The sequence below is a fragment of the Glandiceps talaboti genome, chromosome 5 (assembly GCF_964340395.1).
Source record: "Glandiceps talaboti chromosome 5, keGlaTala1.1, whole genome shotgun sequence".
Taxonomy (NCBI): Eukaryota; Metazoa; Hemichordata; class Enteropneusta; family Spengelidae; genus Glandiceps; species Glandiceps talaboti.
Genome location: NC_135553.1, coordinates 14,133,224 through 14,152,609, shown reverse-complemented (window position 1 = coordinate 14,152,609; position 19,386 = coordinate 14,133,224). Strand labels below are relative to the sequence as shown.

The window sequence follows — 19,386 nt, the reverse complement described above, 5'->3', positions numbered from 1 at the left end:
CTAATTTTGCCTATTTGACCTTGAAGAAGTCAAGGTCTTAAAAGAATGCTCATCTTTGATAATATGGAGTCCTACGTATCACACCTCAAAAATTATGATGCACATTGTGAAATTTAACTACAAATATGGCTGCCATTCAGTGATATTTGATTCAGTTGCAAACCAGAGTGATGTGCATGTCTCACATAGTACAATGTATGTTACCTTTGTACCACTGAGGTTTAGTTAAAATCAGTTGATGTATGCTAGAGACATGAGGGCGATACATGCACACATGCATAGATGTGACTCGACATATAAGCCCCCCCCCCCCCCCCCCCCCCCCTCTGGGCTGTGCCTCTTGGGGCTAGCAAAACACAGTATGCAATGACATGTTTACATTATAGTATACAATGAAGTGTTTGGGACAGTATGCAATGAAGTGTTTGGGACAGTATGCAATGAAGTGTTTGGGACGGTGTGCAATGAAGTGTTTGGGACAGTATGCAATGAAGTGTTTGGGACGGTATGCAATGAAGTGTTTGGGACGGTATGCAATGAAGTGTTTGGGACAGTATGCAATGAAGTGTTTGGGACAGTATGTAATGAAGTGTTTGGGACGGTGTGCAATGAAGTGTTTGGGACAGTATGCAATGAAGTGTTTGGGACGGTATGCAATGAAGTGTTTGGGACGGTATGCAATGAAGTGTTTGGGACAGTATGCAATGAAGTGTTTGGGACAGTATGCAATGAAGTGTTTGGGACAGTATGCAATGAAGTGTTTGGGACAGTATGCAATGAAGTGTTTGGGACAGTATGCAATGAAGTGTTTGGGACAGTATGCAATGAAGTGTTTGGGACAGTATGCAATGAAGTGTTTGGGACAGTATGCAATGAAGTGTTTGGGACAGTATGCAATGAAGTGTTTGGGACAGTATGCAATGAAGTGTTTGGGACAGTATGCAATGAAGTGTTTGGGACAGTATGCAATGAAGTGTTTGGGACAGTATGCAATGAAGTGTTTGGGACAGTATGCAATGAAGTGTTTGGGACAGTATGTAATGAAGTGTTTGGGACGGTATGCAATGAAGTGTTTGGGACAGTATGCAATGAAGTGTTTGGGACAGTATGTAATGAAGTGTTTGGGACAGTATGCAATGAAGTGTTTGGGATAGTGTGCAATGAAGTGTTTGGGACTGTATGCAATGAAGTGTTCGCTGGACTGATGAAAATAAACTCACCAACTGAATTCTCTTTCTTCATTTCCACTTTTAGGCACTGGAAAGAAATTTTATTTTTGTAAATACAATTAAGGCACATGTTGGAATAGGGTTGAAAGTTGGGTGTGAAAAAACAGTTGTGTGGCAGAGCTAGAAAATTATGTTAGTCCACTACAAAAAAGAATAACCCTATTTTAGTAATCCATATAGCATTGAGACTGACAAGATTCATGATGTTAGTAATCTAAGATCATTGTAGGATTCAAATTGTAACATTTTGCTAACTCTGGTGATTTAAATGCTAGTTAGTGAGCTTAGATGACTACAGATTCAATATTTCAAAAGACAAATCCAGTTTTCTTTCATATGTGCTCTACATTCAACTATGCAAAATATGTTCCGGTGGTTTGTTTTATTTATTTATTTATTGATCCAAAATTTTAAAGGAAAGTCTAGTCAGACTTAAACATCTTTCCATCTTTAGTACATATATTCTTAGTATATTTCAAGTATTTGTTATGTCGATCATCCCAGAGGGTTTCCCATAAACCCTTGCAGGAAATTCCCACACTGCTGAATACATGTCAAGTACAGTACTTAAGGTCTCTACAAGATTTAAAGTTTCAGTAAGTTACTGAGGTGCTATTTCATCATCCAAAATCATATGAAAGTTGATAGTAGTAATCAATACAAGTGTACTAAAGGCAGAAATAAGTCTGACTGAACTTTTACTTTAAGTTGATAGTAGTAATCAATACAAGTGTACTAGTAATCAATACAAGTGTACTAAAAGTAGAAATAAGTCTGACTGGACTTTTACTGTAAGTTGATAGTAGTAATCAATACAAGTGTACTAAAAGTAGAAATAAGTCTGACTGGACTTTTACTTTAAGTTGATAGTAGTAATCAATACAAGTGTACTAAAAGTAGAAATAAGTCTGACTGGACTTTTACTGTAAGTTGATAGCAGTAATCATTACAAGTGTACCAAAGGTAGAAATAAGTCTGACTGGACTTTTCATTGAAAAGACAAAGGTCCTATAGATATGTCTTCCCAAAGATTTCTCCATGAATGAAGAGAAAACTTGAATGAAGATCACACGGGATGTCTTACCATACTTGGATAAGCTATTAGAGTAGGTGTTCTTGAAATGAGTGAAGAGGCTAACAGCTATCTCAGAAGCTTTCAGGATATTCTGTTCCGACTGCTTTGTATCACCCTCAACCAGGATACAATAATTATGGTGTTTTACCTCTAGAGGGCCCTTGGTGCCTACGACTGGACTGGTCGGATGTATGTAAGTTAAAAGTCGTTGGTTTTTATTATCCTGTGGAAAGTACAGTAATAAAGTAACATGTATTTATGCAGTAAGATAACTTGTCACTTCGGAAAGAACTTTCGACAATTAAATTGAGATTGGCGCACCTGATATCTTGCTACGTTTCTCGTGAAGCTCACCCAACCTTATACATTTTGTATTCCTTGAGTCTGACCAAAACGTATAAAATAAGCCATCTATGCTACAAGGTATGGAAATTTTGTTCAAGTTTTACAAGATTTCCCCTTCTGTTAGCTGGGTTGCTAAATTCTTGCCTTTTAAAACATCAAGAGTGGACTGGCTGTACAAAAATGGAAATTTAGCCCATCAAATCTTACAAACAAGCTATAAGGGAGTTATAATTTGGTCAGGGCTTGAAGTTTAGGGATATCAATACAGTTAGACTCCCTAACAAGCTTGATTTACATCATCAAACATAAATGGCTACAGTTATACACTTGCCCTATAAAAAGTGAAAATGGACAAAATAATTATATATGACAAATAATATGAAAATTTGGGATTCACTGCCAAGAAATTTTTTGAAGTGGTGAGTAGAAATTATTTAATTGATACTATGAACCCATGCAGAGTCAATGAACATTCAGCAACATACACTATAATATGAATGTGAGAGTGAAAACTAAAACACACCAATTTGTACTGTGGTTTCCAATCAGCTATTTGGGTCTCTGGAACTATTGCAATCATGTGTATATCTTTCTGTAGACAGAATCCGTCTTGCTGTGTCTTCAGTTCATCTAGAATGTCACACATCATCTCGGTTATACCATGGTAGATACCATTGGTAACAATCAAGGCACCTACATGTGTAACCAAAAATTAAGAATTAGTCCTTCAGGAAACTTGTGTACAAAGTATATATGCAAAGTTGTAAAATTCTATTGACACCTTGGCACTTCTTAATTTAGTACATTTCTGTTTAGTTTTATACTGCTAATAATTTTTCGAACTAACTACATTATTTCAGACAATAACTGTTGTAAGTATTCAATAAAATGATTATAACGTTAGGTACATGTAGTTCTATATTCTTGGTACTATCAATTGGGTCTCCCCTGTAGTTACCAACTAAACACTCTAAAATTCCCCACTAAGACCATGGCAACCAGTCTTCGATTTTGAAATGTTTTGGCTACAATTAAGTCATCCACATACACAAAAGCAATTAAACTAAATACATACACAAACAGTCTGCTGAGTCACACATACATATACATACATATACATACATACATACATACGTACGTACGTACGTACGTACGTACATACGTACATATACATACAATGCATGCATGCATACATACATACATACATACACAACACACACATACATACATACATACATACATACATACATGTACATGCATGCATACATACATACATACATACATACATACATACATAACTCGAGCACTAAAACAGATTTTTAAGTTCACCTGAGTACAGTACATGTGTTATTAATAAATTTGATCATACCAGTTTGTAATGCACTCTCCAACACTTTTTGAAGGAATGTTTTCATCTGTGTAGGTACACGGACTTCTGATTCAGATGACATAATACAATAAACAACATCTGGGATGCTACAGAAGTCTTGGAAACCAAGCGCATCTTTCACTTTCAACAATATCTTGTGTATATTCTCTTTCGTATAGTCAGTTGTATTATCCTTCTTCACTTGCAAATATTTGATATTTTTTGTTTCTTGATTTCTCTGTTGAAAAAAAAAAGTGAAACTAGATATTGCATCTAGGAGACTGAAGTACAAATGTAGATCTTCACAAATAGTATAAATACATGTACAAGTCTTGAGAAGAAGATTATAGTGCCAAAGGTACTGCAGCACAACTAAACTTTTTGACTGTTAATTTTCAAAAATATTTATCCACATGCCGATCTATCCCTGTTACCTAAATGTATCCAGTACACATCATTATTTTACCATAACTGTTGCTATGGGTGGTATTTTAGTGCCTGGGTGACTATATATATGTTTATCTATTTGTCTAATAACCAATGCTCTTAGCTTTGTAATATACTTCATCATCATTTCACTGTTACTATGGGTGGGGTCTTATTGCTAGGCATAGTCAGATGTTTATTTTATGAATGTTTATTAACATGCTGCATTCATCCTTTTTTGCTATATTAACAAAATACACCATCATTTGGCTGTTACTATATGGGCTAGGCATACATGTGTTTATTTTTGGAATGTTTTATCTACATGCTAGGAATAACACTTTATAAAGTATAATATATCACTATTATGTGATCCTTGAATAAACTCTTTGAATTAATAGGTTACGATTCAAGCACATGTCTAGGAATTTTATCCATTTCCCCCGTCCATAAAGTTTGATGTTAAATGACGAACTTTTGACTTGACTTGGAAATAGATACCATATATATCACCAATCATTAAATATTGAACTAGGGTACAAGGGAGACTTTAAAGAGAGATTCTTTACTCTTTGTGTGAACACTGATTTCTACAGTTTATGTAATTTACTTAAACTTTCATCCTTGAGGGCAAACAAATTGTACTAAAAAACTCACTATAATCTACTGTTACTGGAATCAATGTGTACAGTATTTACTATTACAACTGTCAAACATTTGTGAACTAATTGTTTATGTTGACTTCTGTAATTGAGGCTTCATGTTTACTTTAGGACCCCCCCACCCCCACTGTCTACACTGTCTATGGATAGACACAAACCAAGCAAGTATTTTTTCAATGAGATAGGTAGAGTCGAGGTAGAGTGCACAAGTTGGTGATAGTGGTGCCATGATCTGTTGTGCACCCTGGAAATCCCAAACCAGTACACTGCAAGTTTATATCCCGGGTTTATATGAACTTAGCCTTCCCTCACAGAGATGCTGCCCTACTGAGATTATAATTAAACCTCAGACCACTACAAGCTTTTAGTGGTCTGAGATTAAACCAACCTCCATTCAGTAGCATATTACTGACAATAGTTTTAGTTGAAGCCAGGAGTGACTCTGGTAGTCGACTCTGAGTCGATTACCAGAGTAAGCTTGACTATCACTATAATTATGCAATGAGAGTGGTGAATACTATCACTTATCATATTTATTATTTTCCTTTCTTACAGTATTCTTTACAGAAATGTACATAACATGCGTTGTTGTTCTAGTTCAGCAAAAAATTGCACCCTCTGTGGTGATAATTTTGATATCTTTGCCCAATTTAGAAATTCACGTTTACGATCGTATGAAGACACCAACATTGCCACACTTTCAGCATTCATGTTGTATGTATAATTATTGTTCTATCTTATTTATAGCCAAGCTGAGACATGGCACATCAGTTTTAAGATATTTAATTGAGGTCTTTTATTTTCAAGTAGAAAGCGAAAGCTACAGGATAATGTTAACTACTGACTGATTTCTGAACTCCAGCTGCTTATTATAGACCTCAGCTGTGGGTTTATTTCTACCCATTAGGTACTATAGACACTACTGCTCATGCGCAAGGCACTGCACACACTTTTCCTGGTAATTAAGACGAGTGCGGATTAGTCATAATTTGCAAAGGCAACATTTAAAGTTAACAATTATTCACTTACAAATAATTGAATTATTTGGTCCAACAGTTCAAGAATTAAGTTACACCACCCATGTCACTTGACACCCACAGGACCATCTTTGATAGTAACTTTAAACATTTTATACCACCCACGACCCCCTGCATATCTTTGTCTTTGTTTTAAACATTAGCATTAGATGCTTTCTTTTTGTACCCATGTGTACTGGTATACAGTGAACCAAAGAATGCAGCATATTCACTGATTTCCTTTAATGCAATTTGTCAATTATCTCAATGAATGAGGGTGTAATTGTTTCAATCTGAGTCTCATCTAAATAAAACATTTCAAACTTGCAAAGCAAATTAGCATGTTTGTTGGCATAGAGTTGATTTAGTGTGCAATAAAATGTGTATGCTTTTGTAATCAGATGAATATCAATGACCCTTGTCAAAAGGTAACTTCTAGCTACACCCTATTATATAATTAACAACATGAAGCTTTCCATAAAGTTCAACTTGTTGTGACAACTTATAATGAACATAATGTATTTTACAGCTAAAATGATGTATCATAACCTCCTAATTTTGAACTTGGCATTGTCAATTAAGCAGTGGCATACTGTGGTGATCTCAGTTTTATAGAACCCTACATACAAAAAGTAACGTTTGAACTGGAGTGTTCAGAAAGTGAACTAAACATTACACACTGAGTTATTATGGGTCACTCTCCTAAAGCTCTGAACAGCTACTTTGAGTAGGATGTTCAGAGCTGGAGGAGATCGAGTGACCCATGAATCTTCATATGTGGACGAAGTATTATGTGATTCAATATACTTGTGTACGGAAAACCGTGGTGGTGTAAATGACAAAAGCTATGAGAATCAAATACAAGTAAAGCTGCTGATACAAGACATACTCACAACGTTAGTGCATATAAACATATTATATAGGCACAACTCTTACCTTTTTAACTACTCTAATACTGATCTACACATTGCATCAGTTGCCATGTACATTCAAATTTAGTTGCTGAATATTTACATTATAATTTGTTCTGTTGGCTACATTGTTTTGGTACAAAGTGTAAATGTCTATAGATTGAGGTACATGTAGTTATATTTTCCATTGCTTTCTATATGGTCTCTGTGTTATTGGTTTCTTCTCATCAGATGTACAGCAATTACAGATTGGAATAACAGTTTTATATTGTCTTTTTAAGTTGATGTTTAAGTTTCTGCATCCACTATTTTTTGCGAGACCACAAATTTCGCAATTTTATTATTTTTTTCTTGAATACACAAAAAAAGGTTAGGATTCGACGACATGAAAAACTAGGTTGGGTTGGGTAACTGCATGGAACCTTACAATTTTTTTTAGGGCTAGACATCAATTAAAGTGGTTAAGTGTCTACGATGGACTTTTCCATTTAAATGCGTTTCTAAATTATGGAATTATATTATAACCTCATTCACCTGACGGTTAGTTTGTGATCCTCCATCAGTAGCATCTTCACTCCCACTGGTTCCTTGCAATGGGACACGTATATAACCGGTTGGAAAGTCAGCCATGATGCACTTTATTTGTCTACAAAATAACACAAATACAGTGGGTAATCCAAGAACATACATGTAACAGTCCATAATTATGCCACATGTCCATCATGGCAAGGACCTCCATAGTCTTGCTGCTAGACGTTCGGGCTTTCTTTCGATGCTATAACTATAAGCGAACGAAGTTTGCATGTGAGGGCCTGCCCTCGGATGTTCCATCCTCGATAGCGTTGTTCGGCTGTGTGTCGTATTTTATCGGAAGAACATCCGAGGGCTAGCTGATAGACTAGGACCTCCACAGAACAATGTATAAATTAAGTTTGAATTGTGTGTTTCTTGGCAATTGCATACAATGACTTGTAACTACATGTACTCTCTTCTTGATGCTTGTCAGTATTTATTTATTTATTTATTTATTGTTTGTTTATTTATTTATTTATTTACTTTGTTTGTTTTCGTAAACATAAATGACTAAGCCTGAGTGCCCTTTGCATGGATCAACTATTAAAGCTTACGAACACACGATCGATCGTAAGAGAACTTCCGTTACTATTTTTTTTATATTAGTTATAACCATCATCCCTTTTCTATTTGGCCTTCATGTACACCGACTGTCAATGTGAGTGTGCAGAGCAACTGTATATTTACAAAACGGGTGTTTGATTTAACGAGCTGACCTGTGACTTCAGGTACGTGATTGATTTAACGAGCTGACCTGTGACCTCAGGTACAACAGTGTAATTCGCTTACCCATAACTAACACACAGTTAGTTGTCTGTGGCTTACCCATATACCCATGGCCATGCATGCATAGCATGGGTGGATGGATATGTCCTGTTTGCAAACGGAGTACGAAACTCGGTTCTGACGATAGAAGGAAAGATACAATATCAGAATCAATCGACTCCCGACTTATTCCGTCTGCAAGCAGAAATACATCCATGGTACACTAGACTACACCATGTACCACTGACCGACAGTACCGTATTTATAAACGTCTAGGAGCCGCGGAGCAACGTACCTCCCCCGCGTACTTCCTGATAAAAATATCTTGTAATCAACTTTGTGATTAACCACGGTATAGTCCTGCTTACATGACGGTGCACGAGTCTGTATTACTGACTTGACGGAGGGGGAGGGACAATTGTCAGAATCGAGTCCCGAATTCCTCCGTATGCAAGCAGGACTAACCACGGTAGGGCTGAAACTTCTATCTTATAATAAGTATTATACACGACTCGGGATACTCACCTCTGCATTTGTCCCGTAACGGTGTCAACCGGCGAAGTGTCAGAAAGTCTGCCGTACCGTCCGTACTGTACTAGTAGTATATACTGGGACGGTGGGAGTGAAAGTGATGAACTTCACAACTTGTCACGGTCGTCTATGGCGCTGCGCAAGGGAGCCTTCAGTAATTACATGGGGGGGGAATTAGGGGGCCACTTGTTACAAATCGTTACTCGGGGGAGGGCCGTATTTTAAAAAATGGAAATTAGGGGAGGGTCACATTTTACTTTGACTCATTTTTATCTATTAACTTTGCATTATTTTGTTATTTGGAACGGTCCCATCGCTGCCACAACTTCCAAATCCTACTGCTACCAAGTCCCATCACTGCCACCATTGTAAAGTACCGTAATAATCCACAGACTTACTTGTCTGTGAATAATCCTACCAATTCGGCCAGATTTTTAATAATTAAGATTTGTTTGTGGTCGAATTACTTGATTTATGGATATTAATTTGCAATTTTGCAGGTTGAATTGCAAGACGTGAATGTGTCAAACATTGTAATCAGTTTTCTTCTTCACCAATCATTTTAAGTTTCTTCACTTTTATTTAGGATTCGTAAAAATAAAGCTCCCCTGATCGATGGTTATATTTGGTGGTCGAAATGAAAAAAAGAAGACAAATATATAGAATGATTTTGTTGTGGTCGACTTGAATGCTAGGATGAGAAAAATAATTACATTTTGAATGATTCTGTTGGTGGTCGATTTAGAAGAGCAGTCGTATTGATGGGATTATTACAGGGTAATATCATAACATGATAATTATTATGATACTGTGATGGAGTTGAGATGTTGACCTCAGTCCCGAGGTTGTCAGTTATGTGCTTATCTCGTCTTTGGGAGTTTTGGCCTTCAGCTCTGTCAATGACATCCATATGCAGGCATTGATTTAATACAAACACACACACACTCACTGTGGTGTGATGATAGTGCCGGTAAACAATAAATTTCTTTAAAAAACTATCCGCGATTTTTTTTTTTTGACTACAGAAAAAAAAGGGGGGGGGGTCACATTTGATGTCACAGACTGGGCTTAATTCCCCCCCCTCCTTGCAATTACTGAAGGCTCCCTAACCAGTAAGTATACATCCGATTATGTAATACTTAGTACATTTGTACTTCAAAGAAAGGTCATACTAGTAAAAACTTCGAGATGACCATGTAATACAAAACATTGCCATATTGTTATTGTTGTCACGTTGTAGTGTGAAAAGCAAGCTGTGAATGAGTCATGACGTCACATCGCTTCTGCATAGAGACCCCATAGCATGAGGAGCAGGCAAATCATGATAGGAACGTACCATTATCATGTGTGAAGGGGAAGTAAGGTACGTGTAGGTTACCATAAGAGTCTGACGCACCCAAGTCGTACCACGAAAAAAGGAAGTTGACCTCCGGTGTCCTCGTTGCATGACAAACATGACCAAATGTTATTGTATTACTAATACATTTACATTAGGATAAGTACATCGTGATGTAGTTGCAATAATTATCAATTCGCGTCAGGGGCGAGATCAATAGTTCAATGTATGATAAAAAACCTAAATTCTTATCATTCAGGCCTCAGACCCCCCCCCCCCCTAACTAAATCGACCAAAATTGAAAATTGTTTTAGACAGCGTTATCCATTTAAAATCATTATGTAGTAGTATATATGTAGTGCTATGAATTCAAAGCCAGATGGCCAATCGTCATCATAGGCTTACATGTATCAGACACTATTCAGGTATTAAAAGTCGAATCTTCGCAGACTTCGTTCCTCCACGAGCCCAAATATAGACTCATGCCATTTACATTTGATTGGCGTGCCTTTTCGCGTGCAGCACCGCGCCTCTGGAACACTTTGTCACTGGAAATACGTCAAAAGCCCACAGCTTGTTCTTTTAGTAAGAACGTTAACCTTAAAACATATCTTTTCAGCAGAGCCTTCAACATGTATACATAATTGTACAGCGACTCTGAACTTTACTTAGTATTGGATATTGGATACTTTATAAATGACTTGATTGATTGATTGATTGAGTAGTGTGGAAAAGTAGGTCTTTTATTTACACTTTACTGTATTTTAGTGTCGTGCATGTAATATGATATTTTTTATATCTGGTGTTTGAATTGTCCGTTTGTGTCTACTGTATGTACTCTAATCAATTACATTGTACCATCCTCAAAAACAACTGAATGAAATTGTGGAAAGATAGCGGCATTTGCAGAAACCATAGAAACATAAGTTTCTCTATTTGATTCTGCACAATATTTTTACATTTCGTACTGTAGTGTATAATTATACAAACAAGTACCATATGTAGCATTATTAGAATATATGTCTATGCTTAAAGTGGCATAAGCTATGTTTGTAAGTGATTTTTTTTCACTCAAGTGCAAATACTTACATAAAAGCTCAATTAAACTCTTCTAGTATACTATAAATGTCCAGTCCATGAAAGTCTTCATCTTCTGGCATTGTTAGACTAGTTAACTGCATAGTAGGGATCTTCGGGACATTTTTTATACGTATGAAAAATTACGTCATCAGCTCATGTATATGTAATATTTTGATACCAGCAGGTTTGAGTTCAGTCAGTTGCAAGTGATGGTATTACGTATATGTCAATACGTAGAATAGTACGAGTGTTTTCGATTATGCAGAAAAATGTAACCTCAAAACACCTGTACCCCTTTAATCACTTCCAGTTAACGTTTGCTAAATTTAAATAGCCCAATTTTAGATAGAATTATTGTAGATCAACTTCATGTAATGAGTCACTCATGAAATCATGCTGTGTGGTGAATTACCCTGAGATAAAATGTATATGTTCATAAATCCAGATTAACATGAAAAGAGAAAAAGAAGAATTGTACCGAAAAGTTATTCATGTTGATTTCTTAAAGTGGCCATATGGATAAGGATTGGGTATTTTATTTTGAATTTGTTATAAAACTATTTTATCATAGCTTCCTACTTGAAAAATCAATGTGAAACAACCTATGTCCTTGTTTGTAAGTCAATAATTTGCAAAGGATTAATATAATTATTATGTGTAAAATATTTGTTATCGTACGTACAATAGGAAACCTTTCACACATTTTTTATTTAGCTTTTTTGCAATGTATCGAGTTACGAACACATATTTTATCGGGTAATAAACTTCAACTAGTGCCCTCGTAACCAGGCAATAAATGTATTTAACATTAAAACACATTCAAATGGTGTTATGGTAAATAAAATTATAATACGACAAGTTGTATGTGAAATATGTACGTGTGTATACACACGTGGTCGGTTGACGGTCGTTTTTTTAAAACATGGACTTTTAATGAGGGTTACTTTTGGCTTTGTTCATTGGAGCCTGGGGTGGGGGGGGATAATTTGAAAAAAAAACATATTCAACTTCAAAACACCGCCCCTCCAACCCCAGAGCAAGTTACACTTTTGATGTGTCATGTTCTAGAAAACAGGAAATTGTTGCACACAGGATCTATGTTCCCAGAGACACGAGATGCTTGTTTAAGAAATTGTTACGACTTGGTGTGATGATGAAGGTACATTACCAACCTTTCTAAGCTATTTACGAAAAGAAGTTATTTGTTAGAATAAGTATCGACTGTTAGATTAAGTTAGGTTTTCTGTGTCTTTAACATAGGTATATCGATTCTCGTGTATGCTCACGACCAAAATGCGTCAGTGAACAAGTTTCTTAGAGAAGAAAGACCAGACACTGTGAGTGCTAATGACGTGACATTGTGAGTATTGTCCAAGTTTTCATTCTACTCGCTGAACCACATACATGTATAACCAGGAGAGTTTTGCTTAATAAGGAGACTTGAAAACACAATTTGAAGGGTATCCAACACTACACACTTGTTTTATGGAGGATTTTATTGAAATACGGAAATGATGTCTCCAGTTTGACTATCAGTACATACTTTTTGAGCGTGAACTGTATTACCTCTAGATCTAGAGTCACATATCGACCAACGACAGTCTAAGAAACTTATGCATTTACCTCATAGTTACAAAATTGAAAGCGATCAGTTCAGAAACTCAGAAAACCGTGGAAAATCATGGCATCCTGAACTCCCAGATAAAGGTAAGGGAACCATATTGATCACAAACTTAATATAGAAACTGATGTGCTTGCGTTGAGACCCCGGGTTACGACTCGTACTAATCGTATGATGACACGGTAAAGTGTATAGAAAAAAATGTATATCAATTAACTGGAGTGAGTCGTGGAGGGTTGTTATTGTACACTAATATTTCCTCTTCGTTCCCATATCAATATAGTTGCTGGCATAACACATTTCTTCTGGTGCATGAAACACGCGACAGAGTCAATGGCGATGACCATGAACATCTAGGCCCTAGGGGTCTTTCCATAATTGATGACTATTACGTTGAGGGGTAGTGTTTGTTTGTTTGTGTGTGTGTGTGTGTGTGTGTGTGTGTGTGTTTGTTGTTGTTTATTCATGTATTTATCTACTCATTTATCGCTTTATTTATTTATTTATTTATTTATTTATTCATTTATTTATTTATTTGTTTGTATTTGTAAACAAAACTAACCGAGCCTGATCTCCCTGTGCTTTATAGGGAGTGTCAGCACTTAAACGAATCTTTGCAAACACAGAGTCAATCCTGAACAGACATGATGAGCTTACAGAACCGTACAACGATCCCCAGAAGGCGAAGAAAAAAGTAAAGTCGTCAGCCAGAGTTAAGGTAAGTAAGTTGCTAATCCTGTTTATTTATTAGTTATGCACAACAGTTTGTAACACTAACACCACTATAATAGTGTTGTACATCTGCAAATCACTAGTATACCACTCCTCAGTTCCAGCTCTAGCGTGTATTGGCCGGTCGCTCATTTTACAGTAAAAAATAGCGCCATGGCATTACAGCATAACTGTATTTAGCTGTTGCTAACAGTGGGCGTAGTCTTGTTGCTGAGCATAATTGCATACATTGTTGGAATCTTTATTAACTTGCCTACCCTTCCCACTTTTCATCTTTGCAATATAAACCATCATTTAGCTGTTGCTATGGGCGTGGTCCTATTGCTAGGCATATTTGCATACATATTTTGAATCTGTATTCACTAACCTACCCATCCCTGTTGTTATCTTTGTAATATACATCATCGTTTCACTGTTACTAAGGGTGTGGTCATGGTTGCTAGGACCAATTGTGTCATAATGTTTTCAACAATAACTGCAGAATAACACATCCAAAAACATCCTCTCCAAGTTTCAACCCCAATCACCATGCAATTTCAAGAATTAGATATAGGTTTTTGACCAAAATTGACATTTTTAGACCTAATTTGCATATCGCTGATGGTATCATCATGTTGTGAATACAGCTTCATCTACACATACCCAGATGCACCCCCATTAAATTTCAGCCCATTCTGCTCAACTATTTCGGAATTATACACTTTCTACAAAAATACACATTTTTAGCCATAATTTACATATCACTGATGGGATCATCATGTTATGAACAACTCTGAAAACAAACGCCCTGAGGAAGATTCCAACCAAATTTCAGCCCAATTTGCTCAGTAGTTTTCGAATTAAAGGTTTTTGACCAAAAACACACATTTTAATACCTAATCGGATATCAATAACGGGATTATCATGTCATGAACAATTCTTAATCTAAACACCACTAAGAACATTCCCACCAAATTTCAGACCGATCTGCCAAATAGTTTTTAAATTTAAGTGTTGTTTTTTTTACCAAAATCACACTTTTGACCCAAATCACACACTGGTGATAAGATCATTTTGATTTGAACAATGTCCCAACTAGTCACCCAAGGTTACATACCCACCAAATACCATGGCAATTGGTCCAGCATTTTTTGACTTTTTACACACACACACACACACACACACACACACACACACACACACACACACACACACACACAGACACTTTGCGATGCCTATAACACTACTGAACCTAAGAAGTTCAGTTGTGCTGAAAATGTCACATCATGGTTTGACTGTAAGTTGGCTCATTGATGGTGTAAAAATATCACAATATTTCACGCATTTCAGAGGAACAGATAAAGGGTTACAATATGACAATCCAACTCCTCCTTGTAGAATTTTCCAGTTCCAAAATAATCAAAACTGCCAAAATGTTTGAAGTTTCATATCCACCACGATAGCTGAACGTATACAGTCAGGGGTTATCTCAGTATGGGGATGTGTAGGCAATGATCCTCCTCCAGCACTAGTAATGCCAATCACCATAGAACCAAAAAAAACATGCATGTGTATAGATATGCGGTACCTAAATTGTTGGATAAAATCTGAGCCTTTTAAATTGGATAGTTTAGTGGAGGTTACCAGATACCTGCAGGAGGGTGATTGTCACTTTAAATGTGACGATAAGAGTGGCTATGACCACGTTAAAATTGCAAATGCAGATAGACCGCTGTTAGGTTTTCAATGGGCTGGAACCTGGTATGTGAGTATCACACTACCTTTTGGATGGAAATTGTCGGCGTTCGTGTACCATACATTAGGTTATTGTGTAACTAGTTACGCTCGGTCACTTGGTGTTCCCAATATACAATACTAGTATATAGATGACAGACATGGGGGCCAAATGGTATTGAGGCAACAAAACCACCCTCGTCCGACATTCAGTCATTCATGGAGTCATGATGGGTGAATGGTTAGCGTGACCGGCTTGGAATCTACAGGTTGCAGGTTCGAGCCCCGTCGCTGCCTGCTGTTTGTTTCTGAGTGGCTAAAGTCCTTGGGCAAGATTTGAACCACGACTGTGCCTCAGTCAACCCAGCTGTATAACTGGGGACCTGGTAGGATGTAGGTTGCAATGTGAAGGCTTTAATCCTATGCGCTTAAATGGCTGCAATGGATTGTATGCTCCCCGGGGAGTTGAGGAAGACTAAAGGGCCGTTGTGCCGTTCTGATCCGAGCCAGGGGTAATAATTGTAAAGCGCTTTGAGCACGGAGTGGGAAAGCGCTATATAAGAAACCAACATTATTATTATTATTATTATTATATGAATTAGCAGAATCAGCAGCATTTATACTGGCTAAATCATGCTTAGATGCAGGTTATTTCAGAGCTCTAAGCAAAAGTGTTTTGATACCTACAACATTTTTGGTCATGTTGGGTTTAATAGTAGATACGGTAACGAAATCATTTGCGTTACCACAAGACAAGAAAGAAAAATTCCTCGTTTTATTGCACGATACTATATCATCCCGTATAGTAAATGTTGTGACTATTCAAAAATTAATGGAGAAATGTATCTCCTTTACATTCCGTGTGCAGGAATATTTATAAGGCATATGGCAAAAGCCATGGCTTCAGCAAGCTCCAGTGCAAAAAATGTTATCCAAATACGAGACGCACTTAAAGGAGAATTAACAGAATGGGAGAAAATTATCGAATTCGCAGGCTCATTTCAATGGTTGTCGGAAAAGCATCTCACACTTCAGATATATACAGATTCCAGTGACTTCAAATGGGGAGCAGTTCTGAATGGGATAGATAATGAACTGCAAACACAGGTCATTGGTCACATGTGGGAACCACATTTCCGCCAGCTGCCCATCGTAGTAAAAGAAGCAGAGGCTTTATATCGGGCTTTAGTACAAAGTCGGTAGCCCTAAATGACATAATTAAGAAGATATTCCGGTTGTGTTTAGAGAAGAACTCAAAATTGACACTTGAATATGTTAGGTCCGTTGAGAACCCTGCCGACGCCCCGTCACGTGATTTAAGCTACATTAACATGGCACTATCCGATACAGCATGGGAATATGTGGATAGAGAATTCGGTCCTCACAACATAGATGCGATGGCATGTAGTTCTAACGCAAAGCTGCCACGTTTTATTGCCCCCTTCCCACAAGGTAACAGCGTGAAGGCGTTAATTTCTTTAGTCATAATTTCAATCTGGTGATGTATTATAATTATGTTTATCCGCCATTCACAGTGACCATATGGATGAGAATTTGGTCTTTATTTTGGATTTTTAAATGATAAAACGTCTTCCCCATGTTTTTCTACATGAAAAAATAATGTAAAATAACATATACCAAGTCCATGTTCACATCTCAATAATTGGCAAAACATTAAACAATGTGTAAAATGTTTGTTATTGTACGTACAATAACAAACGTTTTGCACTTTGGGCATCTTTTTGCAATGTATTGAGTTATGAACATGGACTTGGTATATGTTCTTTCGCATTATTTTTTCAAGTAGAAAAACATAGTGAAGTTGTTTTATCAAATAAAAATCCAAAATAAATACCAAATTCTCATCCATATGGCCACTTTAAATTGGTGCACCCGTTAATAAAGCATATAGTTAACAATAGATTACACGCTACGCCTATTATACGGTCATTGTTCCAAGAAAGCGGTTCTTGGAGCCATTTTGGGTTCCCATTCAGCAACATGCGAAATGCTCAAAAATTGTTGGTAGAATAGGACAAATTGGGATCATTTTGGCTCCATCACGGCAAGGATACGTTGATATCCAACTAAGTTGTGAACTTCAGGCTGTGGAATTCTAAAAACTTTACATACAATCATGTTTCAAGTATGGCTGTCACGTTTCCCCTTTATCTTACAGATGATCTGTTGGATATGTGGAAGCATGAATGAAAACGAAAAACTTTATTGTAAATTGTGCAACTCTAGCCTCGTAGACTCAGCCGGGGGATTAACAAAACCCCCCAAAAGACTATAATCAACTTCTAGATGTACAAACCATTGATCAACGCATGTACGAACTCTTAGGAGAAAAATCGGCATATGAAAAACAAAAAACGTCTTTAATCAAACAACTCGAAAATTTCCTCCTAATACTCCCGAATCCACTCAGGCTAGTAGACGCGAACCCTGAAGATATTGTCAGATTTTTTATATACAAGGACAAGGACGCAAAAACCCAAATACATAAAGATATCTGTCAGTATCTTGGAAATCCGGCAGTGTCACCATGTTCATGCCCAAAACGGTTAAAAGCCGCGACATTGCGAAATATGGTGTCAAAACTGAAATCATATTACCAGGTTGTGTTTTCTGAACAAAGATTACAGCGACGAAATCCAGTAGAAACACTGATTGTAGAAAGATATGTTAAGAAAATGTCAGAGGAACAGGCGAAGGCACACGTTACACCTAAACACGCCCCTCCTATGTTCATAGAAAAAATAAGAATTATTGTTAATCATATCTTAAGCAAAATCTTATCTGCTACGTATACCTCCCCTAGTCGGTTATACGTACTTGCTAGAGATTTAGCCCTTTTTAAGCTACTGTTTTTTTTCCAGGCGATAGGACAGGTGATTTCGGTCACGTAAAAACGCAAGAAATACTCCGTTATCCTGATGACGTTTCCGGCCTAGTCTTTACTCACACTTTTGGGAAAACTCTTAGAGGAGCAGGCACAAATATGTTCGCCGTAAAACGGTGTGCGGATCAACTCATGTGTCCAGTTAACACAATAGAACAGTATATCATGTTAGCTAAAGAATTAGGAATAGACCTTTCAAAAGGTCATCTCTTCCGACCAACGACGCCATGTGGGCAGGTAGAACAAAAAACATTTTCATCGCAGCTGGCTTACCAGCGTCTAAAAAGGTACCTGCAAGATTTAAACATCGATACTGGTGAAACACCTCACAGCTGCAGGAGCGCATGCGCAATTACTTTGGCTATGGCAGGGACAAATTTAAAGGAACTTATGCATCACATAGGTTGGAGATCGGAAGAGATGTCAAAATATTACACAAAACTAGCAAATGTAATGTGTGTTGATAACCCAGGTCAACATCTTTCTCAGGTAGTGGATACAAATCAGGCAATAACTAAGAGATACGAAGAGATTGAACAACTGAAAGTTTTTTTTTACCTGCTTTTTAGTTTTGGGATGGAAATAACACAAAAGTTGAATAGATGAATACAAAATGAATCTGTATGTATATTATACAAAACAATGATAATAATAAACGAAGGATTAAAGCATTTATTACTGGTTGTGATAGTCGGTTACCTGTAAGGAAAGGGAGAGATTTTAGGAATTGGAAGTGTGTGGGAGAGTAATGAAATGGAGTGTTTGTTCAGTATAATACGGCAAGGGAATTGCCGAAACCATACTCATACCAATTCCTTAACAATAGGCAATATTCTTGAGCGAAGCGGTTGGGCTTTAAATACTATATTATTCAAAGCCCAATCACATAGCGAAAACATTACACCAGATGTTGAAAATATACATATTCATGAAATAATAAAACAATATAAAAGGCAGAAAGAAGAACCAGATCATCAGTTGTCATTTCCTCGCACAGAGAAAGGGGGGGGGGGGGGGGACAAGGGTGATGATGAATGGATATAGCATCGAAATATGACCCCAGGCATCTTTAGAGATATACATGTATGTACGTTGCA

At 37.0% G+C, this 19,386-nt stretch overlaps 1 protein-coding gene across 1 annotated transcript in view; it reads right to left on the bottom strand.

The window, feature by feature from the left end:
* The window catches only part of LOC144435392 (transient receptor potential cation channel subfamily M member 8-like), a 103,016-nt gene that overhangs the window by 21,712 nt on the left and 61,918 nt on the right, over positions 1-19,386 (bottom strand). Inside the window, exons 2-6 of the mRNA XM_078123988.1 lie at positions 7,568-7,679; positions 4,019-4,256; positions 3,173-3,342; positions 2,314-2,527; positions 1,221-1,257 (exon numbers count right to left, since the gene is read on the bottom strand). Coding sequence (XP_077980114.1) covers positions 1,221-1,257; positions 2,314-2,527; positions 3,173-3,342; positions 4,019-4,256; positions 7,568-7,663 — 755 coding nt within the window. The 5' untranslated portion in view covers positions 7,664-7,679. The remainder of the gene's footprint in view (positions 1-1,220; positions 1,258-2,313; positions 2,528-3,172; positions 3,343-4,018; positions 4,257-7,567; positions 7,680-19,386) is intronic.